This window comes from Oncorhynchus nerka, linkage group LG26, assembly GCF_034236695.1.
Source record: "Oncorhynchus nerka isolate Pitt River linkage group LG26, Oner_Uvic_2.0, whole genome shotgun sequence".
Lineage (NCBI taxonomy): Eukaryota > Metazoa > Chordata > Actinopteri > Salmoniformes > Salmonidae > Oncorhynchus > Oncorhynchus nerka.
Window position 1 is genome coordinate 35,317,272 of NC_088421.1, and position 18,096 is coordinate 35,335,367.

The 18,096-nt window shown below is 45.8% G+C and overlaps 1 protein-coding gene across 1 annotated transcript in view; it reads right to left on the bottom strand.

Moving 5' to 3' along the window:
- Nucleotides 1-3,633: 3,633 nt before the first annotated feature.
- The window catches only part of LOC115116280 (centriolar coiled-coil protein of 110 kDa-like), a 28,257-nt gene continuing 13,794 nt past the window's right edge, over nt 3,634-18,096 (bottom strand). The window contains exons 4-14 of the mRNA XM_065010559.1: nt 13,631-14,918; nt 13,255-13,376; nt 12,570-12,717; nt 12,054-12,163; nt 11,578-11,694; nt 11,281-11,382; nt 11,008-11,124; nt 5,925-5,995; nt 5,679-5,744; nt 4,949-5,008; nt 3,634-4,785 (exon numbers count right to left, since the gene is read on the bottom strand). Of these exons, the coding sequence (XP_064866631.1) occupies nt 4,698-4,785; nt 4,949-5,008; nt 5,679-5,744; nt 5,925-5,995; nt 11,008-11,124; nt 11,281-11,382; nt 11,578-11,694; nt 12,054-12,163; nt 12,570-12,717; nt 13,255-13,376; nt 13,631-14,918 (2,289 nt within the window). The 3' untranslated portion in view covers nt 3,634-4,697. The remainder of the gene's footprint in view (nt 4,786-4,948; nt 5,009-5,678; nt 5,745-5,924; nt 5,996-11,007; nt 11,125-11,280; nt 11,383-11,577; nt 11,695-12,053; nt 12,164-12,569; nt 12,718-13,254; nt 13,377-13,630; nt 14,919-18,096) is intronic.

The following is an 18,096-nucleotide window of genomic DNA, read 5'->3' on the forward strand; positions in this document are numbered from 1 at the left end:
CCCACCCAAGATTGCCCCTAGGTGGGATACATCAGCCCCTAGGTGGGATACATTTGTTTTACCTTTATTTAACTAGGCAAGTCAGTTAAGAACAAATTCTTATTTTCAATGACGGCCTAGGAACAGTGGGTTAACTGCCTGTTCAGGGGCAGAACGACAGATTTGTACCTTGTCAGCTCGGGGATTTGAACATGCAACCTTCCGGTTACTAGTCCAACACTCTAACCACTAGGCTACCCTGCCGCCCCTGCAGCCCCTAGGTGGGATACATCAGCCCCTAGGTGGGATACATCAGCCCCTTGGTGGGATACATCAGCCCCTTGGTGGGATACATCAGCCCCTTGGTGGGATACATCAGCCCCTAGGTGGGATACATCAGCCCCTAGGTCGGATACATCAGTCCCTAGGTCGGATACATCAGCCCCTAGGTGGGATACATCAGCCCCTAGGTGGGATACATCAGCCCCTAGGTGGGATACATCAGCCCCTAGGTCGGATACATCAGTCCCTAGGTGGGATACATCAGCCCCTAGGTGGGATACTTCAGCCCCTAGGTGGGGTACATCAGCCCCTAGGTGGGATACATCAGCCCCTAGGTGGGATACATCAGCCCCTAGGTGGGATACATCAGCCCCTAGGTGGGATACATCAGCCCCTAGGTGGGATACATCAGCCCCTAGGTGGGGTACATCAGCCCCTAGGTCGGATACATCAGCCCCTAGGTGGGATACATTAGCCCCTAGGGGGGATACATCAGCCCCTTGGTGGGATACATCAGCCCCTTGGTGGGATACATCAGCCCCTAGGTGGGATACATCAGCCCCTAGGTGGGATACATCAGCCCCTAGGTGGGATACATCAATCCCTTGGTGGGATACATCAGCCCCTTGGTGGGATACATCAGCCCCTAGGTGGGATACATCAGCCCCTTGGTGGGGTACATCAGCCCCTAGGTGGGGTACATCAGCCTCTAGGTGGGATACATCAGCCCCTAGGTGGGGTAGATCAGCCCCTAGGTGGGATACATCAGCCCCTAGGTGGGATACATCAATCCCTTGGTGGGATACATCAGCCCCTTGGTGGGATACATCAGCCCCTAGGTGGGATACATCAGCCCCTTGGTGGGATACATCAGCCCCTAGGTGGGGTACATCAGCCCCTAGGTGGGGTACATCAGCCTCTAGGTGGGATACATCAGCCCCTAGGTGGGGTAGATCAGCCCCTTGGTGGGGTACATCAGCCCCTAGGTGGGATACATCAGCCCCTAGGTGGGATACATCAGCCCCTAGGTCGGGTACATCAGCCCCTAGGTGGGGTACATCAGCCCCTAGGGGGGGTACATCAGCCCCTAGGTGGGGTACATCAGCCCCTAGGTGGGGTACATCAGCCCCTAGGTGGGATACATCAGCCCCTAGGTGGGAAAAGAAGACTTCCCTGGCTAACGCTCTTGTAGCTCTCCTCTCACTTTGTACCACGTGGGCCTGTGCATCAGTCAGGCTACAAGAAGACTGCTTTGAGAAAAGGATGTTATAGTTACTGCACACTGGTGAGTTACATTGGTTTTCATTGTTAATGTTTTCTCTGTAAATCCTCTCATAGACACTGTCAGATTTCAGATATTCCAGGTATCTCAGTCATGTTTGTTTGTGAAACGCAGCTATATTTCTGTATGGGATATTCTAAATACTCTCCAGAGACAGAGGTTTGTCTGTCAGCTACATTTCTGTATGGGATATTCTAAATACTCTCCAGAGACAGAGGTTTGTCTGTCAGCTACATTTCTGTATGGGATATTCTAAATACTCTCCAGAGACAGAGGTTTGTCTGTCAGCTACATTTCTGTATGGGATATTCTAAATACTCTCCAGAGACAGAGGTTTGTCTGTCAGCTACATTTCTGTATGGGATATTCTAAATACTCTCCAGAGACAGAGGTTTGTCTGTCAGCTACATTTCTGTATGGGATATTCTAAATACTCTCCAGAGACAGAGGTTTGTCTGTCAGCTACATTTCTGTATGGGATATTCTAAATACTCTCCAGAGACAGAGGTTTGTCTGTCAGCTACAGCTCAAACATGCCGGATAAACAAACCATCTGAAACCAAAGCATGTTTCTCTTGGTACAGTGTAAAATAAGACAATATTACATTCAACTGTACATTTTCTTTCATTTGGCTGTGACGTTTTGCAGCAAAACACATTAATATTTTCAAATTGCACACATCACACACAAACCAATTTGAAATGTTCCAGACTTCACACAGAGCTGAGAGTTCAGCACCATGTATTATAGGGACAGGGCGCTTTAACAAAAACCATATAAGAAATAAATACTGTATGTTTAAAATACATTTTTTTACATGGCAACTATCTGTGACTACCAGCAGAGGGTGATGGCTACTATAGCAAGGGTTAAAGCTAGGTAATCACACAATGATCTCTATTTCTGAGGTGTTTCTGTGTCTGGAAAGGTCGCCGGTGTGTTTAACAGTTCACAAACCTCTCATTGTCTTACGTCAGATAACGCCACGGCTATGTTGACGACTATGTTGAGGTTATTACAACCGGCCGTGATTGGGAGTCCCAAAGGGCGGCGCACAATTGTCCCAGCGTCGTCCGGGTTTGGCCGGGGTAGGCCGTCATGTAAATAAGGATTTGTTCTAACTTGGCCAGCTTCGTCCTGGTTTGGCCGGGGTAGGCCATCATTGTAAATAAGGATTTGTTCTAACTTGGCCAGCTTCGTCCTGGTTTGGCCGGGGTAGGCCATCATTGTAAATAAGGATTTGTTCTAACTTGGCCAGCTTCGTCCTGGTTTGGCCGGGGTAGGCCATCGTTGTAAATAAGGATTTGTTCTAACTTGGCCAGCTTCGTCCTGGTTTGGCCGGGGTAGGCCATCGTTGTAAATAAGGATTTGTTCTAACTTGGCCAGCTTCGTCCTGGTTTGGCCGGGGTAGGCCATCGTTGTAAATAAGGATTTGTTCTAACTTGGCCAGCTTCGTCCTGGTTTGGCCGGGGTAGGCCATCATTGTAAATAAGGATTTGTTCTAACTTGGCCAGGTTTGTCCTGGTTTGGCCTGGGGCTAGGCCATCATTGTAAATAAGGATTTGTTCTAACTTGGCCAGCTTCGTCCTGGTTTGGCCGGGTTCTAACTTGGCCAGGTCCTGGTTTGGCCGGGGTAGGCCGTCATGTAAATAAGGATTTGTTCTAACTTGGCCAGCTTCGTCCTGGTTTGGCCGGGGTAGGCCGTCATGTAAATAAGGATTTGTTCTAACTCCTGGCCAGCTTAAATAAGGATTTGTTCTAACTGGTTTGGCCTGGGTAGGCCGTCATGTAGGCCATCGTTGTAAATAAGGATTTGTTCTAACTTGGCCAGCTTCGTCCTGGTTTGGCCGGGGTAGGCCGTCGTTGTAAATAAGGATTTGTTCTAACTTGGCCAGCTTCGTCCTGGTTTGGCCGGGGTAGGCCGTCATGTAAATAAGGATTTGTTCTAACTTGGCCAGCTTCGTCCTGGTTTGGCCGGGGTAGGCCGTCATGTAAATAAGGATTTGTTCTAACTTGGCCAGCTTCGGTTTGGCCTGGTTTGGCCGGGGTTCTAGGCCAGTTCGTGGTTTGTAAATAAATAAGGATTTGTTCTAACTTGGCCAGCTTCGTCCTGGTTTGGCCGGGGTAGGCCGTCATGTAAATAAGGATTTGTTCTAACTTGGCCAGCTTCGTCCTGGTTTGGCCGGGGTAGGCCGTCATGTAAATAAGGATTTGTTCTAACTTGGCCAGCTTCGTCCTGGTTTGGCCGGGGTAGGCCGTCATGTAAATAAGGATTTGTTCTAACTTGGCCAGCTTCGTCCTGGTTTGGCCGGGGTAGGCCATCGTTGTAAATAAGGATTTGTTCTAACTTGGCCAGCTTCGTCCTGGTTTGGCCGGGGTAGGCCGTCGTTGTAAATAAGGATTTGTTCTAACTTGGCCAGCTTCGTCCTGGTTTGGCCGGGGTAGGCCGTCATGTAAATAAGGATTTGTTCTAACTTGGCCAGCTTCGTCCTGGTTTGGCCGGGGTAGGCCGTCGTTGTAAATAAGGATTTGTTCTAACTTGGCCAGCTTCGTCCTGGTTTGGCCGGGGTAGGCCGTCGTTGTAAATAAGGATTTGTTCTAACTTGCCTGGTTAAATAAAGATGATTAGAGGAGATTAAAATTAAAATTAGAGGAGGAATGCCGCCACCTGTCAGAAGACAATCCAGACCGCTAACTAATGGAATCTACTTCCTTTACTTTTGTAATGCTTCTTTATGAGTCCTTCTCCCTACTACATATCCACTACTGAAGGCCTCTAGCTACAAAGTCTTTCCAAGTTAAGCAGCAAATATAGCGATCTAGCAGCATTAATGCATGAATTATCTTGGCACAAGAGTGCACAGCAGCATTCACACCTAAGGGATATTTATAAGATATTTATAAGTTTGTAATAGTAGAAAATCTATGTAACTATAGTAACAATACATTTGGTAGGGTGTTCGATGGGCAGAGAGCACTGGACTGAACCTTCAGAGGGAGGTTAGAGGGAGGTCAGAGGGAGGTTAGAGGGAGGTTAGAGAGACTAGTAGCATTGGTGGTGGTCAAACCATAGTGGAACATGGGGCCGATAGAAGGCTCAGAGGTCAAGGGTCAGGGAGTGAGGGGTCATAGAGGGACTGAGGGAGGAATCAGTTAGCCCAGGGAGTTATGCTTCTTCAGGCTGTCTGAGCGCCTCACTCTGTCCTCCGGGGTATTTCTGTACCAGCTCCTGACAGACAGACTTAGATTGACAGACAGAGAGAGGGGAGAGATGGGGTGATTTTTATTCATTATAAATTATAGTTGTATTTTTTTAAATTTTGTATGCGTTGAGGAATTAAAGAAGAAGGGCAGAGAAATAAAGAGAGGGGGAGAAGTAGAGAAATGTTGGAGACTGTACTCACCCCTGTCGGTTTAGCTGACCTGGGACAGAGGCATTCTGACCCTGACTTGGCTTCAGGATCCTGAGGGGGAGAGAGAGTGATGAGGTGAGAAATACAGAAAGGGCAGATAGATAGTGTACCACTGACCTGTACTGACACCGAAAACACTTTCCCCTATCTGGAGGAGAACTGTTTCATATGTACAGATTTTTTTTAATATAGAAAGACAGTAAGAGATGTGAAGTATAGGAGACAGTAAGAGATGTGAAGTATAGGAGACAGTCAGAGATGAGAAGTATAGGAGACAGTCAGAGATGTGAAGTATAGGAGACAGTAAGATATGTGATGTATAGGAGACAGTAAGATATGTGAAGTATAGGAGACAGTCAGAGATGTGAAGTATAGGAGACAGTCAGAGATGTGATGTATAGGAGACAGTAAGATATGTGAAGTATAGGAGACAGTAAGAGTTGTGAAGTATAGGAGACAGTCAGAGATGTGAAGTATAGGAGACAGTCAGAGATGTGAAGTATAGGAGACAGTAAGAGATGTGAAGTATAGGAGACAGTAAGAGATGTGAAGTATAGGAGACAGTAAGAGATGTGACATATAAGAGACAGTAAAGAGATGTGAAGTATAGGAGACAGTCAGAGATGTGAAGTATAGGAGACAGTCAGAGATAAGAAGTATAGGAGACAGTAAGAGCCACTTATGTGCAGTCAGTAGGGGGCAGCACTGTTCTCTACTGTACCTGTTAGTGGGAGGGCTCTTTGGCTTCTTCTGTACTTTCCTGGCTTGTCCTGGAGACTCACCCACCCTGAGAGAACAGAACCATACACATCAGAATAATTATGCTTTTATCTCAATAATGTCAGCCAAATAAATATATTTGTGATATGTTATCATAGTCTGATCTCCTGGTACAAATCTGAATAAGGCATCTGGTTTGATTACAGATCCATCATCTAACCAGTCCCACAGGACTCAACCCCCTCACCTCTTCTTCCTGTCCAGTGACCTCTGTGTGGCAGCAGACAGCACTCTGTCATTAGGACTCCTGGCTTTCTCCTATCGACCACACACCCAGACACACACACACACACAGCCAGCAGATTGTCAGATACAGTTACACATCAGAATCATCAACAGTATGTTTTAGGCCAGGGTCAGTATGTTTTAGGCCAGGGTCGGTAAGTTTTAGGCCAGGGTCCGTAAGTTTTAGGCCAGGGTGAGTAAGTTTTAGACCAGGGTAAACATTTTTTTTAGCCAGTGTTAGTATGTTTAAGGCCAGGGTCAGTATGTTTAAGGCCAGGGTCAGTATGTTTAAGGCCAGGGTCAGTATGTTTAAGGCCAGGGTCAGTATGTTTTAGGCCAGGGTCAGTATGTTTTAGGCCAGGGTCAGTATGTTTTAGGCCAGGGTCAGTATGTTTAAGGCCAGGGTCAGTATGTTTTAGGCCAGGGTCAGTATGTTTTAGGCCAGGGTCAGTATGTTTTAGGCCAGGGTCAGTATGTTTAAGGCCAGGGTCAGTATGTTTAAGGCCAGGGTCAGTATGTTTAAGGCCAGGGTCAGTATGTTTTAGGCCAGGGTCAGTATGTTTTAGGCCAGGGTCAGTATGTTTAAGGCCAGGGTCAGTATGTTTAAGGCCAGGGTCAGTATGTTTTAGGCCAGGGTCAGTATGTTTTAGGCCAGGGTCAGTATGTTTTAGGCCAGGGTCAGTATGTTTTAGGCCAGGGTCATTTGTTTTAGGCCAGGGTAAGTATGTTTTAGGCCAGGGTCAGTATGTATTAGACCAGGGTCAGTATGTATTAGGCCACGGTCAGTATGTATTAGGCCACGGTCAGTATGTATTAGGCCACGGTCAGTATGTATTAGGCCAGGGTCAGTAAGTATTAGGCCAGGGTTAGTATGTTTTAGGCCAGGTTAAGTATGTTTTAGGCCAGGGTCCGTATGTATTAGGCCAGGGTCAGTAAGTATTAGGCAGGGGTAAGTATGTTTTAGGCCAGGATCCGTATGTATTAGGCCAGGGTCAGTAAGTATTAGGCCAGGGTCAGTAAGTATTAGGCCAGGGTCAGTATGTTTTAGGCCAGGGTCCGTATGTATTAGGCCAGGGTCAGTAAGTATTAGGCAAGGGTCAGTAAGTATTAGGCCAGGGTCAGTAAGTATTAGGCCAGGGTCAGTATGTTTTAGGCCAGGGTCCGTATGTATTAGGCCAGGGTCAGTATGTATTAGGCCAGGGTCAGTATGTATTAGGCCAGGGTCAGTATGTTTTAGGCCAGGGTCAGTATGTTTTAGGCCAGGGTCAGTATGTTTTAGGCCAGGGTCAGTATGTTTTAGGCCAGGGTCAGTATGTATTAGGCCAGGGTCAGTATGTATTAGGCCAGGGTAAGTATGTTTTAGGCCAGGGTCAGTATGTTTTAGGCCAGGGTCGGTATGTATTAGGCCAGGGTCGGTATGTATTAGGCCAGGGTCAGTATGTATTAGGCCAGGGTCAGTAAGTATTAGGCAAGGGTCAGTAAGTATTAGGCAAGGGTCAGTAAGTATTAGGCCAGGGTCAGTAAGTATTAGGCCAGGGTCAGTATGTATTAGGCCAGGGTCAGTAAGTATTAGGCCAGGGTCAGTAAGTATTAGGCCAGGGTCAGTATGTATTAGGCCAGGGTCAGTAAGTATTAGGCCAGGGTCAGTAAGTATTAGGCCAGGGTCAGTAAGTATTAGGCCAGGGTCAGTATGTATTAGGCCAGGGTAAGTATGTATTAGGCCAGGGTCAGTATGTTTTAGGCCAGGGACAGTATGTATTAGGCCAGGGTCGGTAAGTATTAGGCCACGGTCAGTATGTATTAGGCCAGGGTCCGTAAGTATTAGGCCAGGGTCAGTAAGTATTAGGCCAGGGTCAGTAAGTATTAGGCCAGGGTCAGTATGTATTAGGCCAGGGTCAGTATGTATTAGGCCAGGGTCAGTATGTATTAGGCCAGCGTCAGTAAGTATTAGGCCAGGGTCAGTAAGTATTAGGCCAGGGTCAGTAAGTATTAGGCCAGGGTCAGTAAGTATTAGGCCAGGGTCAGTAAGTATTAGGCCAGGGTCAGTAAGTATTAGGCCAGGGTCAGTAAGTATTAGGCCAGGGTCAGTATGTATTAGGCCAGGGTCAGTAAGTATTAGGCCAGGGTCAGTAAGTATTAGGCCAGGGTCAGTATGTATTAGGCCAGGGTCAGTATGTTTTAGGCCAGGGTCAGTTAGTATTAGGCCAGGGTCAGTAAGTATTAGGCCAGGGTCAGTAGGTATTAGGCCAGGGTCAGTAAGTATTTACATTTACATTTAAGTCATTTAGCAGACGCTCTTATCCAGAGCGACTTACAAATTGGTGCATTCACCTTATGACATCCAGTGGAACAGCCACTTTACAATAGTGCATCTAAATCTTTTAAGGGGGGTGAGAAGGATTACTTTATCCTATCCTAGGTATTCCTTAAAGAGGTGGGGTTTCAGGTGTCTCCGGAAGGTGGTGATTGACTCCGCTGTCCTGGCGTCGTGAGGGAGTTTGTTCCACCATTGGGGGGCCAGAGCAGCGAACAGTTTTGACTGGGCTGAGCGGGAACTGTACTTCCTCAGTGGTAGGGAGGCGAGCAGGCCAGAGGTGGATGAACGCAGTGCCCTTGTTTGGGTGTAGGGCCTGATCAGAGTATTAGGCCAGGGTCAGTAAGTATTAGGCCAGGGTCAGTATGTTTTAGGCCAGGGTCCGTATGTATTAGGCCAGGATAAGTAAGTATTAGGCCAGGATAAGTAAGTATTAGGCCAGGATAAGTAAGTATTAGGCCAGGATAAGTAAGTATTAGGCCAGGGTCAGACAGAAATTGTGTGACAGATGAATCAAGGTTTTTCCATGCAGCTCATACGTTGACGGACAACAGAGAGGAAGGAGCGTCTTTTGCGTATGTTTTTATCCATCAAAAGTTGAACTAATCTCTACTTTTGATTGATGAAATCGGACATTTTCATTTGAAGATTTTGTTTGAAATCTCACTGGATGGTTTCATTTCAGAGACAAATAATAATATGTTTTTTTCAAAACACTATTTGGGGTGGCAGGTAGCCTAGTGGTTAGAGACAGGTAGCCTAGTGGTTAGCGACAGGTAGCCTAGTGGTTAGAGACAGGTAGCCTAGTGGGTAGAGACAGGTAGCCTAGTGGTTAGAGACAGGTAGCCTAGTGGTTAGAGACAGGTAGCCTAGTGGTTAGAGGCAGGTAGCCTAGTGGTTAGAGACAGGTAGCCTAGTGGTTAGAGACAGGTAGCCTAGTGGGTAGAGACAGGTAGCCTAGTGGTTAGAGGCAGGTAGCCTAGTGGTTAGAGACAGGTAGCCTAGTGGTTAGAGACAGGTAGCCTAGTGGTTAGAGGCAGGTAGCCTAGTGGTTAGAGGCAGGTAGCCTAGTGGTTAGAGGCAGGTAGCCTAGTGGTTAGAGACAGGTAGCCTAGTGGTTAGAGACAGGTAGCCTAGTGGTTAGAGGCAGGTAGCCTAGTGGTTAGAGGCATGTAGCCTAGTGGTTAGAGACAGGTAGCCTAGTGGTTAGAGACAGGTAGCCTAGTGGTTAGAGACAGGTAGCCTAGTGGTTAGAGACAGGTAGCCTAGTGGTTATAGAGGCAGGTAGACAGGTAGCCTAGTGGTTAGAGGCAGGTAGCCTAGTGGTTAGAGGCGGGTAGCCTAGTGGTTAGAGGCAGGTAGCCTAGTGGTTAGAGGCAGGTAGCCTAGTGGTTAGTGGTTAGAGGCAGTGGTTAGCCTAGTGGTTAGAGGCAGGTAGCCTAGTGGTTAGAGGCAGGTAGCCTAGTGGTTAGAGACAGGTAGCCTAGTGGTTAGAGGCAGGTAGCCTAGTGGTTAGAGACAGGTAGCCTAGTGGTTAGAGACAGGTAGCCTAGTGGTTAGAGACAGGTAGCCCAGTGGTTAGAGACAGGTAGCCTAGTGGTTAGAGTTAGGTAGCCTAGTGGTTATAGAGGCAGGTAGCCTAGTGGTTATAGAGGCAGGTAGCCTAGTGGTTATAGAGGCAGGTAGCCTAGTGGTTAGAGACAGGTAGCCTAGTGGTTAGAGACAGGTAGCCTAGTGGTTAGAGACATGTAGCCTAGTGGTTAGAGGCAGGTAGCCTAGTGGTTATAGAGGCACGTAGCCTAGTGGTTAGAGGCAGGTAGCCTAGTGGTTAGAGGCAGGTAGCCTAGTGGTTAGAGGCAGGTAGCCTAGTGGTTAGAGCGTTGGACTAGTAGCCGAAAGGTTGCTAGATCGAATCCCTGAGCTGACAAGGTAAAATCTGTCATTCTGCCCCTGAACAAGGCAGTTAACCCGCTGTTCCTAGGCCGTCATTGTAAATAAGAATTTGTCCTTAAATGACTTGCCTGGTTAAATAAAAGAATATCCGCCTTACTCTCAGATAATGAATACTGCTAGATTATACACAACCAAATGTAACAAATATATATATTTTTTATAAAGAACTGTACAAGTGATACATTTGTGACATCCAAATGTAAAAACATGTATGAGATCTGTATGTAAAGCATTTACATTTGACATTTGAGTCATTTAGCAGATGCTCTTATCCAGAGTGACTTACAGTTAGTGCCTTCATCTTAAGATAGCTAGTCACAGTCAAATATACAGTATACGGACATTGCATTCCAGTTAAACAATTAAACAATGGATATATAGTGTATAGTATTTAGCAACATTTTTTTTTTTAATACACACTTAAAATCTATGAATTAAAAATTGTGAAGGTACCTAAAAGTTATCATTTGTGGCGAAAAAACACAAATGTGAAAAATTGTAGATATAGCGTTTTGGAAATAAACTTAATTTGTCTCCAAGCTGCAGCCTTAGGGTCAAGCTAGGCTCTGCTTTAAAAAGTTAAATAATGTTTTATCTAAGGTCACTTTTCTAAGGGACTTTACACTTGTTTTTGTGATTTATTACTGTGAGAGTGACAAAGTTTACGTCCTTCTGTTATGATTGGCCTATTTGTGTGACTGACAGTTAAAAGTCCCGCTCAGTGTGTTGTGGTTGGTCCAAGTCTTTGATTGAAAGGTGAAATGTCCAGTCAGGTTACCATTTCTCGTAGCTTCTTCTCTGTGCGGACCTCTCTGTCCAGCTGCAGCAGAGCCAGCCTCTCCTCCAGGGGCATCTCAAAGAAGATGTCATGGATGTCATATCGAGCCGCACGCAACTGAAGGAGGGGACACACATACAATATAATCAATACTCGTAGTCATCCGGTTCCACTTTCTGTGTGTGTATATGTGTGTGTGTGTGTGTGTGTGTGTGTGTGTGTGTGTGTGTGTGTGTGTGTGTGTGTGTTTGTCTCTCTCTCTCTGAGTGTTACCTGTGCCCTGACTCTCTCCTGCAGAGACAGGTCCTGTGCTGAGATGGATCCTCTCTTCTGTGGAGCTTCAGTCTGGAACGAGCAGATGAACTCTTGTGTGTCCTAAAACCATACCATTGAAATGATTAATTAATAAAGGTGATCGTCTTTAAATCAGTCAAAGTCCAATATGACTGTGTTTCAGTTCCATTATGATTCAGTTGCTATTCCCCTACATACCTACACTGTATAGTAGTATATACATCTACACTGTGTATACGTGTGTGTTTCTGTGTGCAGATATAAGAGTGCTCTCACCTGAATGGTCTGGCGCAGCTGTTTCACCTTCTCTGTCTGGAGCAGTCTGCGGGTGAGGAACCCACAACTGATGGCTCCCAGACGACACAGCGCCCTCTGCTGTTCAACTGTCACAACCTGAGTGAGGACCAGTAGCATAGTACAGCAATAGACACATGGAAATCAACTTACACTCAGTCAAGAGAAGATTGTATTATATTAAATCTATTGTATGATAAAACAATGAAACACAAATATACATCGAACATGATTCTGGAAATGGAGACACAAGAGGTAGGACCAAAAAAAAAAAAAAAAAAAAAAAATCTAATTTATTTATATAGCCCTTCGTACATCAGCTGATATCTCAAAGTGCTGTACAGAAACCCAGCCTAAAACCCCAAACAGCAAACAATGCAGGTGTAAAAGCAACAGTTGGAAACCACACACATATACTGTATGTAGAAGCACACGCATGCACACAACCACACAAGCACCTGACTGAGCCTTCCCCAGGGCTTGCTGGCCCCCCAGGTGGGCCCCCACAGGTAGACAGGAGGCTGCATGGAGGGAGAGGGAGCACTGGATCTCAGTGGAGAGGAGAAACCTGGAGAGAGAGAGGGGAAAGAAACCTTTTACACATTACATTCACACAGAAACAGGTAAATAGGCAATAAACAACTCACGTTACCAAGATGGCTTTACATTTCTGAGACCTACAGGGTCATTGTTGCAGTACATGCATTTATTGTGTCAACAGTTAGGTCTGTATTTTATTGATGAATTTGCACATAAAAAATACAAATATGAAGATGAGAATTAAAATACAAAAGAAATGTACAAGCTGAGGAGAGGTAAAAAACTAAAATGCCGTAAGGGTTTTGTAAAGCACCTCCCTATTTCAAATAGTAATAGAAAAAATAGTTATATTTCCCCATGCTTCAACCCAATGACATCTACCAATGTGATGGTTTGTGTGTGTGAGTTATTCTTCCATGCCACAGTCCACCTACCCATGCTGTGTACACTGTGTCTAGGTGACCTATCAGTAGCACTCAGGGTGGGGCTAAGGCTCGGGCAGGAAGGGCTGAGTCCACCGTCCCCACTCAGGAGCCGGCCACACCCCTGCTCTCTCAGCCTCTTCCCCTTCTCATCCAGCTCCTAATAAAGACACAGATAAACACACATACACACACACACACACACACACACACACACACACACACACAGATAAACACACATACACACACACACACACACACAGGAGCGTTGTCCCGTGACGGATGTGTAGTATTGAGGATTGAACAGTCACTTCTCTACAGCAGCCAAACAAAACACTTTGCAAATGCTAACATATTCAAACTTGTGGAACTTAAAGCCACATTCTGGGATTCAAAAACACTTGTTTTGGTATACAGCTGAGGGGTGGGGCTAGGGACATGTAACCCCTCTCAAATTCATACTACACAGAGCTCTAGATGCAAGGACTGACAGACCATGACATCCAAGAAACAGCTTCCCAAATCCCAGACTGTAGCTTTAAAGTTCAATTATCTGTGTGACATTCTGTCTGCAAACACTATACTGTATGTAATATCACAAACTAGGAAGGAATGCTGATAGTTGTGGAAGAATAGTGACAAATGTGGCTTTTGATACATTGAACAGGGTCAACATGCTATGGTTCCATGTCCTGACCTGACAGAGGCGCTGTTGTTCTCTCTTCTGTTCAGCCATGAGAAGAGACATCTGCAGGGCATGCTCCTCCTCCAGGCGCCTCTGCATCTCCTCCAGAGCACTCACACATCGCTGGGTCTCCTCTGAAACACACACACACAAAAAAAGAAAAGACACATAAACGCACGGCCGGTCGTACACATACAAGCGCACATACCACACACACACACTTGCATGAACGCACACACACACACAATTATTTTCAATGATTGCACGAAAAGTAGTGGACTTTACATTCAAGACAAATTAATCACAGAGTACTCAGTACAGACTGAGTTTTCTTCATAACACTCTCTTATATCATACACACTACGTTACAACGATCTCTCTCTCTCACCTGTCTTACTGTCCTGCTCCTCTAGGGAAGAGCTGGGTGTGATCCGTCCATCATGGGGCCCCTGAGGCCCCTCAGGATCCAGCCTCATCTGGCAAGGAGAGAGGTCAGGGGTCAAGGGTCTCACGTGGGGCCTTAGCAGCGTTGCCGAGGGGTTCTCCACCTCATAGGACTGATTCAGGGGGACCGCGGGGCTCCTACGGCTCGGGGCCAAACGAGGCACTCCCCCCATGAAGCGCGGGAGCCTCTCCTGGCTGTGGTCCATGCCAGGTCCTGAGGCAGAATGGGAGGAGTGGAGCTGGCTGTCTAGGGTGTGGCAGCGCCGGCGAAACACGGAGCTGATGATGTCATGATGCCCATGTGAACCAGTTCCGGAGGTACTGACGGGGCTGCAGCTCTTCTCCTGGACCGGGCTGGTGCCACACTGGCTGCCACGACGACTACTACCGTCACTGACGCCTGACCCCCGTTCCGGTGACCTCATCACCCCTGTCGCCATGACAACAGTGCTCTCCTGGTGCCTCCCCACTATCCCTCTGGGGATGAGGTCGGCCGAGCCAATGGGGAAGGAGATCATGATGTTACCAGTGGACACTGGACGTGGTCGGTGGCGGTGGGGGCGGGGACTCATGCTGGGTTCAGGGCTGGGCAGGAGGGCGTAAGGGTCGGGGAGGCCAGATGAGAGGCAGCTAAACCGAGAGTCATATGGGTCACACACAGCCTGGTACTGGGCTTGCGCTTGGGCAGGATACTGACTCTGGTGATGGATGTGGGCCTGGGTCTGAGTTGGGTTTAGCGGACTGTGGCGCAGGCTGTACCCCTGTTCAGGTTTCATCTCTCCCAGAGGACTGCGGCTCTCGTTCTCCTTGTCAGAGAGGCTCTCCGCAGATGGGGTGGTGGAAGTGACCCTGCCGATGACCTTTGACCCCCTCTGGGCCTGCTCTCTCTCCACATACTCCCTCGACCTCCTCAGAAGGCTCTGGAAACTCACATCCTGACCGCTACCTATCTCCTCCTCTCCCCTCCTCATCTCCTCCTCTACCTCCCACCTCTCCTCCTCTACCTGCTTCTCTCTCTCCTCTGCCCTGTACCCATTCAGGACTATGGGGGACTCAGGTGGAGGGGTGGTGGGCCGATCCGTAATGTGTAGCCCAACCACACCACCGCCCCTGGGTAGCCCAGAGGAGTCTGTCACCAGGGTGTAGCCATTCACTGTCTCAGGTTTTGGGGAAAGGCAATATGGCGGAGTTGGTAGATCCATTTTACCCTCCATCTCTGGTACTTTGTCCACCTGCAGTTAGAGAGAAGAGGGGAATTAACACAAATAATCCGATATGGACTGCGTCCAAAAAAGCCCCCTTCTCCCTTTATAACAAGCACCCTTTTCCCTTTATAACAAGCACCCTTCTCCCTTTATAACAAGCACCCTTTTCCCTTTATAACAAGCACCCTTTTCCCTTTATAACAAGCACCCTTTATAACAAGCACCCTTCTCCCTTTATAACAAGCACCCTTTTCCCTTTATAACAAGCACCCTTTCCCCTTTATAACAAGCCCCCTTCTCCCTTTATAACAAGCACCCTTTTCCCTTTATAACAAGCACCCTTTCCCCTTTATAACAAGCACCCTTCTCCCTTTATAACAAGCACCCTTTTCCCTTTATAACCCCTTTTCCCCTTATAACAAGCACCCTTCTCCCTTTATAACAAGCACCCTTTCCCTTTATAACAAGCACCCTTTTATCTTTATAACAAGCACCCTTTATCCCTTTATAACAAGCACCCTTCTCCCTTTATAACAAGCACCCTTTTCCTTTATAACAAGCACCCTTCTCCCTTTATAACAAGCACCCTTTTATCTTTATAACAAGCACCCTTCTCCCTTTATAACAAGCACCCTTTCCCTTTATAACAAGCACCCTTTTATCTTTATAACAAGCACCCTTCTCCCTTTATAACAAGCACCCTTTTCCCTTTATAACAAGCACCCTTTTCCCTTTATAACAAGCACCCTTCTCCCTTTATAACAAGCACCCTTTTCCCTTTATAACAAGCACCCTTTTCCCTTTATAACAAGCACCCTTTTCCCTTTATAACAAGCACCCTTTTCCCTTTATAACAAGCACCCTTTTCCCTTTATAACAAGCACCCTTTTCCTTTATAACAAGCACCCTTTTCTTTATAACAAGCACCCCCTTTCCCTTTATAACAAGCACCCTTTTCCCCTTTATAACAAGCACCCTTTTCCCTTTATAACAAGCACCCTTTTCCCTTTATAACAAGCACCCTTTTCCCTTTATAACAAGCACCCTTTTCTTTATAACAAGCACCCTTTTCCCTTTATAACAAGCACCCTTTTCCCTTTATAACAAGCACCCTTTTCTTTATAACAAGCACCCTTTTTCTCCTTTATTTCCCTTTATAACAAGCACCCTTTTCCTTTATAACAAGCACCCTTCTCCCTTTATAACAAGCACCCTTTTCCCTTTATAACAAGCACCCTTTTCCCTTTATAACAAGCACCCTTTTCCCTTTATAACAAGCACCCTTTTCCCTTTATAACAAGCACCCTTTATAACAAGCACCCTTTATAACAAGCACCCTTTATAACAAGCACCCTTTTCCTTTATAACAAGCACCCTTTTCCCTTTATAACAAGCACCCTTTTCCCTTTATAACAAGCACCCTTTCCCCTTTATAACAAGCACCCTTTTCCCTTTATAACAAGCACCCTTTTCCCTTTATAACAAGCACCCTTTCCCTTTATAACAAGCACCCTTTCTCCCTTTATAACAAGCACCCTTCTCCTTTATAACAAGCACCCTTTTAACCCTTTATAACAAGCACCCTTCTCCCTTTTATAACAAGCACCCTTTTATCTTTATAACAAGCACCCTTCTCCCTTTATAACAAGCACCCTTTAACAAGCACCCTCCTTTTATAACAAGCACCCTTTCTCTTTATAACAAGCACCCTTCTCCCTTTATAACAAGCACCCTTTTCCCTTTATAACAAGCACCCTTTTCCTTTATAACAAGCACCCTTCTCCCTTTATAACAAGCACCCTTTTCCCTTTATAACAAGCACCCACCCTTTCCCTTTATAACAAGCACCCTTTTCCCTTTATAACAAGCACCCTTTTCCCTTTATAACAAGCACCCTTTTCCAAGCACCCTTATAACAAGCACCCTTTTCCCTTTATAACAAGCACCCTTTTCTTTATAACAAGCACCCTTTTCCCTTTATAACAAGCACCCTTTCCCTTTATAACAAGCACCCTTTCCCTTTATAACAAGCACCCTTTTCCCTTTATAACAAGCACCCTTTCCCCTTTATAACAAGCACCCTTTTTATCTTTATAACAAGCACCCTTTATAACTCCCTTTATAACAAGCACCCTTTTATCTTTATAACAAGCACCCTTCTCCTTTATAACAAGCACCCTTCTCCCTTTATAACAATCACCCTTTTTATAACCTTTATAACAAGCACCCTTTTCCAAGCACCTTTATAACAAGCACCCTTTTCCTTTATAACAAGCACCCTTTTCCCTTTATAACAAGCACCCTTTTTCCCTTTATCTTTTATAACAAGCACCCTTTTCCCTTATAACCCTTTATAACAAGCACCCTTTTCCCTTTATAACAAGCACCCTTCTCCCTTTATAACAAGCACCCTTTTCCCTTTATAACAAGCACCCTTTTCCCTTTATAACAAGCACCCTTTTCCCTTTATAACAAGCACCCTTTCCCCTTTATAACAAGCACCCTTTTCCCTTTATAACAAGCACCCTTTTATCTTTATAACAAGCACCCTTTTCCCTTTATAACAAGCACCCTTTTCCCTTTATAACAAGCACCCTTTTACCTTTATAACAAGCACCCTTTTCCCTTTATAACAAGCACCCTTTTCCCTTTATAACAAGCACCCTTTTCCCTTTATAACAAGCACCCTTTTTCCTTTATAACAAGCACCCTTTTCCCTTTATAACAAGCACCCTTTTCCTTTATAACAAGCACCCTTTTCCCTTTATAACAAGCACCCTTTTCCCTTTATAACAAGCACCCTTTTCCCTTTATAACAAGCACCCTTTTATCTTTATAACAAGCACCCTTTTCCCTTTATAACAAGCACCCTTCTCCCTTTATAACAAGCACCCTTTTCCCTTTATAACAAGCACCCTTTAACAAGTCCCTTTATAACAAGCACCCTTTATAACAAGCACCCTTTTCCCTTTATAACAAGCACCCTTTATAACAAGCACCCTTTATAACAAGCCCTTTATAACAAGCACCCTTTTCCCTTTATAACAAGCACCCTTTTCCCTTTATAACAAGCACCCTTTTCCCTTTATAACAAGCACCCTTTTCCCTTTATAACAAGCACCCTTCTCCCTTTATAACAAGCACCCTTCTCCCTTTATAACAAGCACCCTTCTCCCTTTATAACAAGCACCCTTTTCCCTTTATA